Genomic DNA, 17,542 nt, shown 5'->3' with positions numbered 1-17,542 from the left:
TGCCTGCAAGTTATTTGGTGACTGCATCTGAGGGGCCGAAACACTGCAGCTTTACTGCAGCTTTCATTTGTCTTTCTTTTTGGTACTAAAACATGTCTTCCCAAGATATGACACCTTTATGTGTGGAGTTTGCATGTTGTTTTGCATGTTCCAGGTGCTCAGATAACAATTAACTTCCACTACATTGTACTGAGTATGATTGTATGTTACAAATAAAAAGTCTTCTTCTTAAAAAATATAAACATTTATTAATCTAAAAGCACACACACACATCGGTACACTGTTTTTATGCTTCTGCACTGGCAATAGCTGTGGTTGGAGGCATTATGTTGACAGGTTGTCTGTACATCCCATTCTTGTGAACACAATATTGTAAAAAGAGGGAATTTCTTCAGAAGATGCTTTTCTAACTCTTTTTTTAGGGAATTAAGCTTGATATATTGTTCTTTGGATGGTGTGGTCATGCTTTGGATATAACTGATCCAATTTCTAAAAAAGTGTTTTAGGGTTCCATGCACGGCCCTGTTTAGACCGTCAGTCTAGCCTTGATTAGACTTGACGTCATAGTACAGCAGGATCATGAGCCCAAACACACCTAGAAACATCCAAACTATCTAGATTCACGGCTGACATTCCCGCCCATCTAGATAGTATGGATGCTTCTAACCAAACGCTCCCAAAGAGCTTGCCCCGCCCACTTGTTCCAAGCTGATTGGTTGAGCAGATGTTGGGACGTCGTTTGAATTTCACTTGATGCTGCTGCTGTTTGGTGAGGAGACTGTACGGCGGAATTCGACGACTTCATTCGGTTTTGTTAAACACTGGACATTGTTCAACTCTACAGGTACGTTTACAGGTCCTTTTGGGGGAAGAAAACCTATAAAAAGAGCGACTTAATTTGAAGCTGTAAACGTAAAATAACACCTCCGTTAAAGCGACCAGGGCCCTAACGTGGAGAACGGGGTAGAGAAGTGACGCCGCTGCAGCCGTTCTGCACGGAGATATCACGTGACAGGCTACCTACCGTCCGTCTTCTCAGCAGCTCGTGTGGACGTTACTGTGTAACCTATTGTCTCGCAGTGGGTTGCATCTTCAGTGGTGTTTTCGTGATCTCTCAAATGTTTACTGTGTCTCCAGAGTATCACTAACTAAGGCCACAGTCTCTCACTTGTGTTCAGTTTTAGGAATTAAGGTAAGATAATGTAAAGAAGACTGAAACTGCCGATAGTAAGTTTTAATTTTGCCTCAATACATAAATATACAGAATATTCCATTAAATTCACCAGAAGCAAAATTCAAAGAAAATGAAGGCATTCCTTAATTATTTATTTTTTTTCAACTGAAATTGATATTTCTGCTTTAATTGGTTATGCCCTGTAGAATTATAGAAAATGATTTGTAATAATGATAAATAATTAATTTAAAGAGATGGCTTGAAGATTTGTATTTTGACTGATAACACATGTAATGTCCCCATCCTTCACAGTTGGACCTTGGCTGCAGTATTTTTCTTCTTGTGGTCTTGACCTGTACCTTGGAGGCGATGCGTCGTGACGTGCCTGCAGACCGCAGGAAGGGCAAAACCCCTCAACGTCGTCCCCCACAGCCGACCCCAGGGACCTCTGGAACACCCCAGAAGACAAGACTGAGTGGAGTTTCAAGTGAGAGTGGCCTCCTGCCAGATTCCACTGGGCACGTCTGCACCCCGTTGGCTGTCACGGCCGTAATGTGACAGCCTGAAACGCACCCAGTGGGATATGAAGCCATGTGGAGGACAGATCAAAACCGCATAGCACATGCAAGGTCACAGAGACGTGTCCAGTGGAATCAAGGTGTCAAGTAGAGGGACTGTCATTAGCTGGTTAGGTCAGGTTGCTGAAATATGCCTACTTCACTACAAACTCATCACTACATCCCATAGGCTGATTGACAACACATCGACTCTGTACACAGGTGGTGGCATGAAGGATATGACTACCAATACTTGTGTCACAATTCTTTGATTGGCCCTCGCTGTCACTGTGGTTAGGCTACTTCGTTGACGCTTACAGAAGAGAATTTTGTGCAGGGTGGAGGTGGAGTAGAGAAAATCTAAGAGAAGTGGCGGTTCACAGATTAAATTGGATAAGACATTGCATCTTAAGCGGTTTGGCCAGATGAAAAATCTTCAGGCTGGCAAGTGTCTCACCTGACCAGCCATTGGCAAATAGACCAAAAAATGTTGGACACTGCTGACATTTTAACAAATAATCGATAATCTTCCAGTCAAATAAATAAGTCACTGCTTTTTTAAAAAAATCTGGAAAAACAAGGCAGGTCATTTAAAAACGTCCATACTCCAACTAAAACACCAATATCACACCTGTGCAAAAGATTTTCCATGTGGTGTTGTAGAGTGATATAGAGTATTTGACCTATTTGTCTAGTAGTGTCCTTATTCCTTCAGAGGACCTGTCCTTCCATTACAACAACCACTGGAACACTGTGTATCTGTTTTCCAGAGGAGCCCCGTGCATCTCCCCGGAAGAGAAGGTTTCGACCAGGAACCAAGGCCTTAATGGAGATCCGCAAGTACCAGAAGAGCACAGATCTTCTGATCAGCAAATCGCCCTTCTCTCGCGTGGTGAGTCAAACATCAACAAACAATGAGGAGAATATGATAGCTGCACATATATGTCTGCACCGTCTTTCACACATGCAGCTGCATATCTGTCTGTCTGACTCAGAAATGTCTTCTTCAAAAATTACATATTACAAAGAAATTACGATTACTAGAAGACACCCACTAAAATGTCATTTAGTGTAACAACAAGTTATATACAAAAAAAGCCTTTCTGTTTTTTTGGTCCATATGTTTCAAGTTTGGAAAAACAGGGAACTGTAAAGAGCAGCAAATCACAAGCCTAATCAGACTACATCCAGAAGATGTTAAAACCTGTTGAATTCATGTCGATTCTTAATCAATGTCAAGCAACATCCTGAATTAGACAAATCGTTTTTTCTGCCGCTGATGTTGGGAGTAGCTCAGACGTGAGATATCACGCTTCTTTCTCATCTCTTTTGAGAGTTGCACATGCGCAATACCGAAAAGGCAGCTGACAAGGCTTGAGATTTAAATGAGTTCCTAACCATAACGCAATATTTTAGTGAAAACGGCTATCAACGTGTTGTTAAAGCAATCTCAGCAATAAAATACAACACACAATATTACTTTTCCCTAATAGGAGCTAATGAAATCAAAAAAGTCGGAAGAATGACTTTCCAGGTTGGAAAATGAAACCATCCAAGGAGACAAAAGACGTTAGTGTAAGCCCTCCTGGTAGCCATAGAGATTGCATTGCTGTGCCTGAAGTTGGAAAAACAAAGCTTTACCACGGAAGTCTATCAGAGCAGTCTGGGCGATTTTCAACCAGATTGAAATCACCCTATAGTGACATACATGGCTTGCTGCTGCAACTGAATTGACTCAGGTATTCAGAGAACAGGACACACTGTATTCAGTGGCCGTTGGTGATTGTTGATTTTGTTCAAATAAGCAGTTTTTTATTTTAGGGGTCATTGTTGTGAGCACAATGTGCTCATGCCACTTGTCACTTAATGTACACTCAGCCATTTTCTTTTTTTTTTTTTACACAGATACCACGTGATTTCAACAGCATTATACTATTGGCTCACAAACCTTGTTTTCCGTCAGAGTTCTAACACAGACGGAAACAAAACAATAATTTGGCCCTGACAAAAAAAATTTAAATTATTCATTCACAATCATCATAACGTTTTTCAGGAGAAGAGATTTAACTTTACCTTTTTACAACAGTAGATGTGTTATTTTTCAAAAAGGATTTGTCTCCATAAAAATGTTCAATATCATCCTTAAGTCTTCAGTCTTTTTGAGGCTGCAGCTTTCAGTAACAGGCCAATCTGTATGTATCACTAGGTGATAAATTAATTGTAATACCTTACATTATTTAACACAACACAGTGTAGGCATACAGTCATGATCTCTAGTCATAGTTCTAGAATGCACCCAAAGTCTAAAAAATCATAATTTTCTGCTTCTACGTGTTTCTCTCGCCTGAATGATATGTTGATTAAAAAATCTTTATTCCTTCTCTTTGTTCAGGTTCGTGAGATATGCCAGAGTTATTCCGTAGCAGGTCTCAGGTGGCAGATCTATGCTCTTCTGGCCCTGCAGGAGGTAAGCAATTTACTCGCAACACAAAGTTAACATGCTCTCATTCTTAGCAGGGCAAATGATTCAGCCGACAAATGTACAGCTGCGGTCAAAATTTACATCCACTTGTAAAAAACATGTATTTCATGGCAGTTTTCAGTTCCAATGATTTCTACAGCTCTCATTTTTCTGTGATGGAATGAGTGGAACACAAACTACTTTGTCACAAAAACATTCATGAAGTTTGGTTCAATAATGAATTTATTATAGGTCTTCTGAAAATGTGACCAAATCTGCTGGATCAAAAATATACATACAGTAATTCTAATATTTGGTTAAATGTTTCTCGGCCATTTTCACCTCAGTTAGGTGCTTTTGATGACCATCCACAAGCTTCTGGTCGTCCTCTGGGTGCATTTTAACCACTACTCTTGACAGAATCAGTGAAGTTCAGCTAAATTTGTTGGCTTCCTGACACAGACTTGTTTCTTCAGCACAGTCCACATGTTCTTGATGGGGTTCAAGTCAGGACTTTATGAAGTCCATTCCAAAACCTCGATTCTAGCCTGATTGATCTGTTCCTTTACCACTTCTGATGTGTGTTTGGATCATTGTCCTGTTGGAACACCCAACTGCACCCAAGAGCCAATCTTCTGCTGATGATTTTAGGTTTTCCTGAAGAATTTGGAGATAATCCTCCTTCTTCATTATTCCATTTACTTTCTTTAGAGCAGCAGATCCACTGGCAGCAAATCAGTCCCACAGCACCATGCTGGACAGTAGGTCTGGTGTTGTTGGGGTTAAAGGCCTCACCTTCTATCCTCCAAACATATTGCTGCTCATTGTGGCCAAACAACTTAGTTTTTGTTTCATGTGACCACAGAGTTTTCCTCCAGAAGGTTTTTTCTTTGTCCATGTGATCAGCAGCAAACTTAAGTGGAGCTTAAGGTGCTGCGTCTGGATCAAGGGCTTCTTTCTTGCACGGCAGCCTCTCAGCTCATGTTGATGTAAAACACACTTGACTGTGGACTCTGACACCTGTCTTCCAGCAGCTTCTAATTCATTGCAGATTTTCTTTTTGGTTGATTTTTGACCATCCTGACCAGTTTTATCTCAGCAGCAGATGATAGTTTGTGTTTTCTTCCCGATCGTGTCAGTGACACAACTGTGCCATGCACTTTGTACTTACAAACAGTTGTTTGTACAGTTGATCTTGGGACCTGTAACTGCTTTGAAATGGCTCCAAGTGACTTTCCTGACTTGTTCAAATTAATAATGTGCTGAGCTCCTTAGACGTTCCTATTGTAGTGTTCATGGCTGAGTCTAATGTATCAAACAAGCCCTATTAAAATGGGCCCAGAAAAGTCAGCAGCTGTTATCAATCATAATCCGTCAGAAGAAGTGAAGAGGCCACGCTACAAAGAACATTTGATTCATACAACTTTCTATAATCACCAAAACTCAAGTTATGTATGTATATTTTTGATTTGGTCACATTTTCAAAAGACCTATTGTCACAACCTGGCTCAAAGGCTGTGCCAAAGTAGGGAGACAAACACAAGTTGGCTACTAGCAAGCGGTATTTATTGGTCCCACAAGCATAAATCAACCAAGGAAAACGTGTAAAGATCAGTATCAGTAATGAAAGCATGTATGGGTGTGTGACAATGTATGTGCAGATCAAAAGAAACAAGGAAAACGTGCTGCCATCAGGCCTGCCAGTGAGCAGGGATCAGTCCCCCAGAGAGAGCGTCTGCAGAATGAGGAAGGTCTTTATAGGCAGAGCACACTGGCCCAGGTGTTACTCATGCAGCTGACGACCCTCCATTCAGCACCTGCAAACACAACCCAAAAGAAACAGGGACACCTAGTGCCTGGGTGGAGGGATCGTCACACTATAATAAATTCATTATTGAACCAAACTTCATGAATGTTTTTGTGACAAAGTAGTTTGTGTTCCACTCATTCATCACAGAAAAATGGGAAATCATTAGAACGCAAGATGTTCTTTACAAGTCTGTGTAAACTTTCGACAACAACTGTAGCGTTAACTTGTCAGTATACTCAAAACAGACGCAATTCGGATCAAAGATTACATTTCAGGATTAAAATATGAATAGGTTTTCCTGTGACAAAGGGTCATGCAAGTTGCCAAAAGACACTACCTGCTTACCACTGTTACTACTGTAGTTTGGTCTTGTAATGTTGCTTTAGTGGGTTGAAGTGTGGGACATTTAATTGGATTGATATTCAATGAAGGATCTGTTTAGTTGTCAGACTGTGAACGCCGTCTGAATTTCACACCCCTGTCCCGACCTGCTGGCTTACACTTTCTCCTTCTGTGGTCCACATATCTCGAGAACTGTCCATCCGATCTACTTTACGCTTGGTAGGCTTGCTGCTGAGGACCTTAGGAAAGGCAGTGTTGAATTTGGACATGCAACGTGTTCAATATTGATATATTTTGAATAAACAGCAGATCACCGCTCTGTGTTGCAGCTAGGCCTGTCACGATAATCAATAAATCAATTAATCATACGATAAATTAAAATGAGCTCGATAATTTTGCCGGCCTCGATAATTTCCATTTGCATGCTTGTTTGTTTTCCTCGTGTCTTTCACTAGAACCCTCTTGTCAGACAAAGCAACGTTACAGGACCAAACAACAGGATCGAGTAACTGGTCGTGTCTTTGGCAACTTATGTGAGGAAAAAAATACCACAGTTATTCGTGGAGAAGTGTCTGTCAGCCTGTCGGTCTGACCGACTCTTCGTCACATTTCTGCCCGAAAAACAGCGTCTGTCCCTGGCAAAAACCTTTTAACTCACCAAGTGTTTGTCGCGCGACGGTCAGTTACTGTTGTCATGGTGACGGTCAGCCCTCCCGACAAGACTCAGTGAACTTAGTGAACCCCGAGAGTGAAATAGTCAGACAGCGTCCAGTTTACTGATGGCGATTATGTAATTATGTAAATTATAGAAAAACGTAACTTTGTCACTTTCCAGGATGTTTAGTGTGTCAGGATCTCAATTACAACACATTATAACAGCATCCATATGATTATAAACAGACAGCTGGTACATGTTTAGATTAACAGGAGGACACTGGGGAAACACCTTGAAAAAAAACACATACGTCATCATCATCACGTGTACCGCCACGCCACCACATCACTACAGACAATGGTGCTAACATTGTTGCTGCAGTAAGGAACCGTGGCTGGCCATGGCTCAATTGCTTTGGCCACAGCCTCCATCTTTATTTATTTTGGATATTTAAAATGTCTTTTTCACATTCCAATGTTAAATATTCTTTAGAAATAAAGGTTTATTGATCTTTGAAAGGGTGTACTTGCATTATTATGCCATTATCATTATATTAGTTGAAAAATGGTCTCAAAGCGACAATATTATCGTTTATCGCAATAATTTCTAGGACAATTTATCGTCCAGCAAAATTTGTTATCGTGACAGGCCTAGTTGCAGCGGTTAGAGTGGAGGGTGGGGGTTGGTACGGGGTGAATCTCCCCTGGTATGTGACAGAGCTAAGAGCATGTTGCTACAGTCACAGAAAAGTGTAGTATGTCTAGTATGTAAATGTTGTCAGCCATAAGGTGTTTAGCTAGGCTCAGTTTGCAGAATCATAGTTAGTTATTGAATCCATGTTTGTTATTGTGAGACAGAGAAATTAAAAGTTTGTTCATAAAATGTTATTCATACAGCAGTAATTTGACCGGACTGATAAACACATTCCCTGTAAATCCTTCACAATAAAAGTCCGCTATTATGTAGTTATTTAACATCTTTTATTTTGAAGCAGAAAAATCAGAAAACGTTGGGTTTTCACCAGCAGTAACAGAACACGACTCCCAGAAACAACTGAAGGTGAAACTGGGTTAACAGCTACGACTTCGAGCCGCGCACTTTCCTCATGACAGGATGTGAATAAACATTACCAACATTTTTGTCTCCCCACTGTTAAAACCAAGACTGTTTCACTGTCCCCATGTTAAAGTAATTTAACGTAACATTAGACCTTGGGTCATCTAACGTTGTTATTCGACTTGGTATTTTCTGTTTACTTTAAAGTAATGCTACGGTCTGTTAATCGTTTCACTTATTTCCCTACCCTACACTGATGCAAAGGGGTGGTATAATTTATATCAACAGAATTTATTCGTAGGAAAGCCCAAAGAACATTTATTGAAGTACAATATTCAGCATGCCATGGATTGTCTGTCAAGTGTGTTTACATACAGCAGCAACAGACACACACACGAGGATCACCGAGCAGCTTTCATTCAATGTAGAAAACAGCAGAGGCAGCTGAGCTGCATTGAAGTATTAAGTTTCACATGAAGCAAGGTGACAAAACAGTTTCCAACATCTAACCTTCTATTCTGGTTATTATTTTGCTCATGTTTACTACAATAGACGGAAAATTACGAAACGTACAGCGGTTAGTTTTGGATCGAGAGTGAATGCCTGTCAAATATCCAACCTAAGACTGACCTCATTACGGTGCCGATCCTTGAGCTACAGTTGTAAAATGCCTTTGGCTTTTTACGTCGCTTCCCTCGTCGAAGTAAAATGATTTGTGCACACATATACAGTAAGAGTGTTCCAGTTGTTATGGGGACATTTCCAACAAAAATATCGTTAATCCACTGGGTCTTTACTTCCACATCTGGTGGGAATGGATGAAAACGTATGTGTTGGTTCTTGTAGATGATGGCAGAGAAATTAGGATATAATACTGTCACCAGAAAAAAACAAAAACAAATTAAAATTCTGTGATATAAATCATTGGTCATATCACCCACCCATAATAGTCGCTGATATGCAAAAATGAACTAAATTGGTTTTATTTGTATAACAAAGCAAAATGGTGGTATGGTGGGCTTGTAATGCAATGGGTTTGTAATTGGTCTATGCCCAAACACCATGTAACACTGGTAATAACTGTGGCAAGCCTACTCTCAATTTGGTCTGAGAAGAAAAATGGTTTAACAGGAATAGTGTCTTGTTTCTTTGATCTAACTTCACTTTTTTCATCCTCCTCCTCCCAGGCTGCAGAGGCGTTTCTCGTCTTGTTATTCTCAGACGCCAACCTGTGTGCCATCCACGCCAAGCGGGTCACTGTGTTCCCTCGAGACATCCAGCTGGCCAGGAGGATCCGTGGGGTGGATAACCTGTAAAAAACCACACAGTACCGAGTGGGCAAGCGAATACCAGCAACAGGAATGACTCTTGCATTTGTTCCACTTCAGTCTGTTCAGATACTTTGAAACTGTGTTTTATCAGCTCAAATGGCTACATGCCCGTTACGATGTTTTCTGACTTTGTGCTACCTTTTTGTAAGTTTGGTTCATAAGTTCTTCTCGGGGCAAAAACATTTATCATTTATCGCAGCAGATGATCACAGGTTTTGTTTCGATGTAAATGGTTAAAAATGCATGTCTTTTGAGGTTGCTTTAAATCACCTTTACAAAGTTGGACCTGAAAATAACATTCCAAGAAAAGAAAAGTTGTCAAATAATTCTTGTTTAATTTTTAAACAATGGTGAATTTTTTTCTTTACATAATAGATCTGCTGTGTAAGTGTGATCAGTGCTCTGTGTTGTATTGATTTGTGTGTGTTATTGATGTGTACATATTGTTCCCCATTCAGGTAAACTTATTTTGTTAAACAGTAAAATGTTTTTCTATTATGTACATGATCTCTTATTTCCACAGAAAATTCTTATCTAATTCTATGTCTTTGTTATGTTACCATGTATGTTTATTCAGTTTAACAGAGAAGGCATATAAAGGAACCAGTTTTTTTTCATCCTTGGTTTCCTTTTTTACGATGCCTCTTTAAACAGTCTTTGGGGCTTTTCACACAAGGGATTGTATTTTTCATGTGCAGTATGATTCCATAAGGATGTTGTTGCAAGAAGTATGTCAGTATGCCTGAGTCGGCATGAAATCTAGTTGCAGCAATGCTAAGAAATGAAGAGATTACGAACACCCTGGAAAATGCATGTATGGAAAAAAATGTAATTCATTGTCACAAACTTATCATCGCAAAACCCAGAAAAGTGAGATGTTGGAACATGTGAGAACACGATTTCTTAGTTTCAGGTGAATATTCAAAATTGAAAACATAATTATAAATATTTTATTCCATTTCTGCCAATAGATCCTCCTAAATTATATCACCTTTCACCAAAGAGTTAATTCTCCTGCCAGACCATGCATCCACACGTTTTAAGGCATGCCAGGGAAGCATGGCTTTTTGAAAATGGACATATAAAATCTGCCTTTGAATTTGGCTGTGACTGGGACAAAGTGATGAAGGCAATAAAGTTGGTCTTCCATCCAATAGTGGAAGGGTACAGGTTTTTTTTTTAATATTAACATGATATACTATTATATGAATAAGTTAATTGTATTGTTGCAAATGAGAGTATTTTTTACATTCCTTTTTTTCTGCTGCTCATTACTGACAGTCTTGTTGGGATATGTAAAAAAACAACTCAATTTTGACTGGCCAATACATTTTGGTAGTAAATGTCTAATATTTTGCATTCCATCAGCTTACAAATCTCTGCCATACCACAACAATCTAGTTGAGCCATCCCTTACTTTCAAATAGACTTTGAGTGGAGAACTCAAAAAAACAACAAAAAACAACTGTTTCATCAGAAGTCCATTTATGTAAGGCCTGACAAGGTCATTTTAAGTGAGAAAATTGAATTGAATCTGTAAGTAGAACTGAAGATTTCAAGAAGTAAACTGTATATGAGAGGCACAATGGCAATACTGTCTCTTACACTGGATTTCTTTGAACACATTTACTTGTAGCCTGCTCTGATATACTGCACATTTTTTGTATTGTTTTATTGTGAGTACAGTGTATTGGGTCCACACAGTTTGTTGTATTTATCTCCTTGAAATAGGACAGTTAATCAGGTGCTGATCAGTGGAGAATCCAACAAGGTCACATTCCCCAGTACAAAAACACTTTAACAGGCTGGACACACTGGGCTGGACACTGCACGGTTCTCGGCAAAAATAGACTTGAAAACGACCCGTAGACAGTCATATCGACATCAAACCAGCGTTTTACCACAGTTTTAATGTCTGTATGTGTAGCATTACAGACATGAGGAGAATACACCCAACAGGTTAGGGGCAGTTTCTTTCTTTCACTTAAACTTTCCTCTCCCTCTTTCCCCTCCTGCTTTCTCACTCATTCAAAGGGGATGAAGGAAAGTCAGGACATCATATTTAAAGATAATTATCAGAGTCAAACTCCATGTAAACAGTAGGGCAGGCAAGGGCTGACATGCAGCCTATGTGAACACAAACAGTGAGTGAGCAGCAGCATCACACAGGCATCCAGTGTGCCCAGCCACCAGGAACCATCAGCAATGGCAATAGCCACGACAATTCCACAAAACTATAAACATACATTACCATTTTGAATATGATAATGAGATTAAAAATGTTTACATCAGAATACAAAGTCAGCTGACAGCTGAGTTGTTGACTCAGCAATTTGATGTTTTATAGAAACTTTTCATTTTTGTTGAATTGGAGAGATTTTAATCTTGTCTCTCTGATTTTTAAGGTTTATTCTGTTAACTGAATACATTTTGTGTGGCTGATGGTAATACATACCAAAAGACATTGCTATTATAAATATATATATTAACATCGGAAGGATTTAATTGAAATAATACAAACTGATATATGGGGCTGCCAACATTTTGATGAATCAGAATCAGATCTAACAGGACGTAAAATGTGTCTGTGGCTTCCTGTACGCTTGATGTCGCCGGTTTTCAAGACGATGCGCTCATCGCAAACGAGCCTACACTAATTTTGACCCATTTGGCTCTCGGTAGCTTGAAGGAGTCAGACCGGAAGTTATCGTTACTTCCGTTATTGGCGGCAACACTGCCGGCGGAACGGAAGACGCGCAACATTTCAATAAAGTACTGAAGTAAGTACTGGGTGCTGTTTATAATAAAACATAATAACGAACAATAACGAAGCTCTTCACCAATAAATGGACAGTATTTACGTGAGTTAGTGTCAAGACAAGGTTGGACAGGTAACGTTAGCTAGCTACAATTTACTGTCATGAGATGTCTCTGACCCGTTAAGCTAAATGAGCTAAGTCTAGTGTGTTTCGATACCGGCGAAATGAAACACACCAGCCACTTGTGGAGAGACTTATTGAAAGCAAACTCCGCTAACATCACATCACAGCAATGCTTCCGCTGTCAGTATGACTGGCTAGCGGCTCGATTTACCAGTTCAGTGTATCTATTACCTCAATCTCAGAAGTAGCAGAGAAATTAAGTAAAGCCTGAGTTATCTTTTTTACTGTAAAGTCCAAGCCTACAGCTCTGCCGGAGACCGAAAATACAAAACACTGACATTCATTCACACATGCATCACAATAACGTTTACCTGTCACGTTATTGTAAATCCTTAACGATCTCTTCCTCTCTGTTTCACACAGCTGCCGTGCAGCTGTTCTCGGACCCTCTCCAGTTTCAGTCTAGACATAAATCCATACAGTAAGTAAGAATAACAGAAATCACATATGATTCTTTGTATATTCTTTAGCAGAAACGCGTAGTAATAAAACATCTAGCACAATGTTGTCATAACAAGTGACATATATCTGAAAGTAAATCTATCTCCTCACTATGTTGTGCTGTAGCATGGGGCGGGGCCAAAATGTTACTGTGAAATGTCCACATGGCTAATTACCACACTTGCCCAGAGGTCTTATTTCCCTCATAGCCTCTATGTCATTGAAGTAAGTAAGTAGGCAGGGGGAGCTAAAGTGAGTCCCGGTGGCACCGATTGGGAGTCCTTTCACATGATCAACATGTATTGAGTTAAACAGTTTGCGGTGACAGTAACAGAATATGTTTATGGTGGCACTGTGCAAGAAGCCTTGAAGCTAACAAACTGAGTAGTACTGAGCACTCCTCACAATTTTTAAATGGACCACTAGGTGTAAATTAGGTGGTGTTAACCTTCTATAAAAGAAGCCAAACTTAATATGACAATATGCTTTGAATCAATATAAATTTGTCGACCTTCAGCAATTTTGCTGAACTTACTATACAGTTGGTACTATGAGAGCTATCCTTTTAATACATCTGGGTGTATCAGGCTGACCTGGGCAATGTTGTTGATCAATGAGCAGAACAGATTTTTTTACTGTATTTTTTTTATGTACAATTGGCCTTGCCCCTTAAATGCAGAGATTTCTCGAGATTCTGTGAATCTTTTGATAATGTCATTGATTCTAGATGGTTGAATCCCTAAATTCCTTGGTATTGTGTGTTGAGGAACATTGGTTGTAACTGCTAGACTGTTCTGTTCCTAGTCTTTTCTTGCTCCTGTCCTCACTTGTTTGAAACGTGATGCTTGCATCAAATTCTCAATAAGCATATATTTGCAAAAATCAATTGATGAGGTAAAACATTACATATATTGTCATTGTACCTTCATCAATTAAATATACTGTCACAAAGGTTAGGCAAGAAATCATTTCTTTTTTTCTGATTCATTACTTATCAATGTTAAACAGCTTTTTATGGAGTCAGCTTCTTGGATAAGCGGTAATTACAATATATATTAGGAGAGTGAAGGGGCACCCTGCTAACCTGGGAGTTAAGTTGCTGACTAAGGGCCATAATATATCTGGTGCGATCCTGCAAGGTACCTTTGTTGCATGTCATTACCCATCATTCTTACTACCCTCAATTCCTAGCCTTTCTGTATAATAAAGGCACAAAATGCCTAAAAATACATATACAAGACAAAAAAAGATTTTCACACATACCCTTAACTGTCCGCTCTCGAAGTAAGTCACTTGACACACAATTAAAGTGTGCGTGTATGTGATTTCCAAGTGTTCCCAATGCTCTCATTAGTTGACCTCTCTTGTTTTCTGGGTACATTAAGGGGCAATATTTAAGATATGGCCAGTATTTTAGTTTAAAGCTTAAAAAAAGTACTAACATTATCAACAGAGTGCGAAGAAACAACAGGGTTGAAGTTATGTCAAACACGTCTATGTACTGTGTTGCAGAGATGTCTACTGAAGTTAACATGCTATCCAGCTAGCCCTGGCCCATCCTTTCTCCTAATTAGGGCTGCACCTAATGATTATTTTTTTATCGATAAATCTATCGATTATTTTTTTGATTAATCTAAGTATTTTTTTTTTATTACTCTATTCATATAACAACTTTCTGATACTTTCTTGTGCTCACAAGAAAGTATCTTGTGAGCACAAGATACTTTCTCGTGCTCACGAGAAAAGTTTATCTTTAGATATAAAATCAATATATTACCTAGCTCAACAGTTATTGAGATATGGACTAGCAAAGAAGAAAAAAAAGGTTCAGCTGTTTGGTTGCTTAGACGTTTTAATAGTTTCCAACAATTTACTTAGAGGAAATGTTCACCTGTATGTGTGTTTTGTCTGCAATTCTTGCTGTCCCTGTGTTGAGACATACTGATTTTTGACTCTATTTTTTACAGTGCATCATGTCAAATCCCGGCAAAGCTTCACGTAAACAAGCCAAGAGCCAGAACACACCACGGCGTTGTTCCAGCTCCACCGGCCTTGATGAAGAAGTCAAGATAGCAGTGAACCTCTCTCTGGAGAGGTTCCGATACAGTGACCAAAAAGGTAACAATGTTTTATATCAGAAATTGAAAGCAGAACACTTCAGTTTGGTTGTCTTTGTAAAGTTAGTTATTATGTTACATGTATGGATGGGGATCGTTACAATTCAAACAATGCTGATGTCGATACTGATACTGCGTATCGATACCAATACTTAACAAATGCTCTTATTAATACTGCTCCTAATAATTTGATGCAACAATAAAGACATGACATGAAAAGAGGTATAAAAAATTTCAACAATATTTTTATGAATTTATTTTTTGCAGAGATAAGTTATAAGATCTGTCGTCATCTCCCTACAGTTAAAAATAGTAACCATAAGCAATATAAAAGAATTAGGGTCTCTGTTTTTGTAAATGTGTAAAAAACCATTGACCTGAGTTAATATCTACAGACTTTACTCACTTTATGTTCATTTACATAGGTAGCAATGTGGGAGGGTACAGAGTATTTAAACTGCTTCAAGGCAATCAAATTGCACAAAGCTTCTCAATTATGAACACCCAGCGAATTACACCCACGATGAAATGCTTGACTAACTCCCTGGCAAACTCCATATGTGGCTGTTTACCAGATTTCTCCCAAGATGTTGATATACCTCAGACATCAACTCATAAGCTTTCAACACGGCAGCTTTAACTGTTACATACACTCTGATTTTAGCCACACTGAGCACAGCATACGCCTCATGTGCCTTACCTGTCAAAACACACTGCAGTAATAACATACGCTCAGCATCCAGCCAATCTCTATTTTCATGACTGAAAGCAATGACTAAAAGTTGACTAACATGTAATGACTTTTCTTTGACTAAAACTGGACTAAAATGTTTTGAGTTGTGGTCGACTAAAACTAGACTATAACTATGAAGGATAAAAATGACTAAAATGTGAACAAACCTAATAAGCATTTTTGTTTAAAGACTAAGACTATGACTTAATCTAAAATAGCTGCCAAAATTAACACCGCTCCCGTGAACACAACTCCAACAACTCCTCTGACCGACCTCTTAAAAACTCACAAAAAACAACACAACAACATCCGTAACTGCCTAACCAGAATCTGAATACAGATTTTTCTTTTTGGATGTTGGGTGTCCTAGTAGCTGCCAGTGACAGCTTAAACCATTCTAGTATTAGCTGCAGCAGCCCCGTTCTGCTCCTCGTTTTTCTTCTTCTCTTCAACTTTTACCGGTGGCATTTGGCAAGTTTTTTTGTATCGGTGTCTCAGGTGTTTTTCAGTATGTCTGACGTCAAAAGAGAGAGTCCAAGAGTCCAGCAGCAGCTTGCGACAAAGGGAAAATAAGATGACTCCTGTATAAAACTCATGCTTGTTATGTAAAAAGTATATTTTCGCACCAGTGTAAGATGTCATCAAGGTGATGACAAAAACATCCTAACCAATGGGGGCTTGAATATAATTTATGGTCACAAAAAATGGTAATATAGCTTGTAATGTTTCATTAAGCTTTATTCATAAAATACATCATTTCCCTTTTTTCTCTTCCACAGAGGCCTATTTATGCCCAATGACCAAAACCATTAAAGGAGAAATTTGCCATGTTTTATGTGGATATCCCAATCAGTGTTGATGGTAAATGCAGTTAATTGAGACAATAAAATCCCCAGTGCGTGGTGTCTTAAAGGAGAAAGTTGGGTTATTAGAGTTTTCCTGCTTGCACAGCCTGCCTACATGTACCAGGATGCATTGCATGCAACCTCCTGAAGCCCCCCCCCCTAATACTTCATAACCCTGCCCAGCACGTGAAGGTGGGCGTTTCAAACGGGCTGTGTATAAAAACGCATCTGAAATAAGTTACTATGTCATTGCCAATAAAGAGGAAGAAGAGAAAGAATGTGACAAGAACATCGTAGTTTTCACTGTTACAATACTAGTGTTGTATAATACACAGCTTATTTAGTATCCTTTAGATCTTAGTCCTGTGAGAAAAATATGAATTCATAACATTGTTCACAATAAAAACTGTGAAGCGATGTTGTAAAACTTTGAATAAATGCAACAAAAACAATAATATGGAAGATGGCTGAGTGGATCGATGACCCGCAGTCGTCACAGCCTGTCACTTCAGGTCATATTTCAAGCAACGCTAAATGAAACAAGGAGAAATGTGCATGAATGTCGGATCACCACCTGACCACTGTGTGTATTATCTTAATAATGGTATTAATAATGATTTAGAATAGCAATCAAAAGAACGGGAATCAACATGTAGCTCGCTAACGTCACTATACAGCTGCGAGTATGAGAAATATTATATGCCAGGTTTATTGCCTGTGGTATGTCTGCTGAGAAGACATTTCCAGTGCCTCATAGAAATTATATTTTAAAAAATCTGAATTGTATAAACAAACAAAATTTGTTAAAGCAAGTTATTTGGTGGTTTCAAAGTCCCTATGAAGCTGAGGCGAATTATTCTGTTAGTGCTCAGAGATTTTGCTCAGTTTCATTTTAGGATCCTGAAGAAGGTCCCTGGCACACCTCTACGCAAACCACAAGTGAACTTTCATGTAAGCATATGCTTAAGCCTGGTTGTCGGCGACAGTATCCAACAAAAACTGTCCACGCAGCAGCACCAGAAATAATCTGTTTCTGTTGGCATCGGAGGGCAATGTGAGCAAACACACCACCAGTCGC

The 17,542-nt window shown here is 39.1% G+C and overlaps 2 protein-coding genes across 4 annotated transcripts in view; both read left to right on the top strand.

Annotated features, from left to right (window-relative positions):
• Positions 1-758: 758 nt before the first annotated feature.
• cenpa (histone H3-like centromeric protein A) lies at positions 759-10,003 on the top strand. Of its 2 annotated transcripts, none has more exons than XM_073478123.1 (5): positions 759-844; positions 1,487-1,661; positions 2,502-2,623; positions 4,124-4,198; positions 9,243-10,003. In XM_073478123.1, the coding sequence occupies exons 2-5, from the start codon at positions 1,544-1,546 to the stop codon at positions 9,369-9,371; spliced, it is 444 nt and encodes a 147-aa protein (XP_073334224.1). In that variant the 5' UTR covers positions 759-844; positions 1,487-1,543; the 3' UTR covers positions 9,372-10,003. The 2 variants fall into 2 exon arrangements, with proteins under 2 accessions (XP_073334224.1, XP_073334225.1); XM_073478124.1 differs by lacking the exon at positions 759-844 and adding an exon at positions 1,114-1,192 and having other exon boundaries at positions 9,243-9,467.
• Positions 10,004-12,095: 2,092 nt separating this feature from the next.
• Positions 12,096-17,542, top strand: part of ythdc2 (YTH domain containing 2) — a 48,262-nt gene continuing 42,815 nt past the window's right edge. For both annotated transcript variants that reach the window (XM_073478472.1, XM_073478471.1), the window contains exons 1-3: positions 12,096-12,166; positions 12,692-12,749; positions 14,737-14,887. In XM_073478472.1, coding sequence (XP_073334573.1) covers positions 14,743-14,887 — 145 coding nt within the window. In that variant the 5' untranslated portion in view covers positions 12,096-12,166; positions 12,692-12,749; positions 14,737-14,742. The remainder of the gene's footprint in view (positions 12,167-12,691; positions 12,750-14,736; positions 14,888-17,542) is intronic.

Source organism: Pagrus major, chromosome 12, assembly GCF_040436345.1.
Source record: "Pagrus major chromosome 12, Pma_NU_1.0".
NCBI lineage: Eukaryota > Metazoa > Chordata > Actinopteri > Spariformes > Sparidae > Pagrus > Pagrus major.
Note: the sequence above shows the minus strand (reverse complement) of the source record. Positions and strands in the feature narration are given on the sequence as shown.

Coding starts and splice junctions, on each gene's coding strand:
- cenpa (XM_073478123.1), top strand. CDS start 1,544: ATGCGTCGTGACGTGCCTGCAGACCGCAGGAAGGGCAAAACCCCTCAA. Junction 2,624..4,123: donor AATCGCCCTTCTCTCGCGTG/GTGAGTCAAACA, acceptor CTCTTTGTTCAG/GTTCGTGAGATATGCCAGAG. Junction 4,199..9,242: donor CTCTTCTGGCCCTGCAGGAG/GTAAGCAATTTA, acceptor TCCTCCTCCCAG/GCTGCAGAGGCGTTTCTCGT.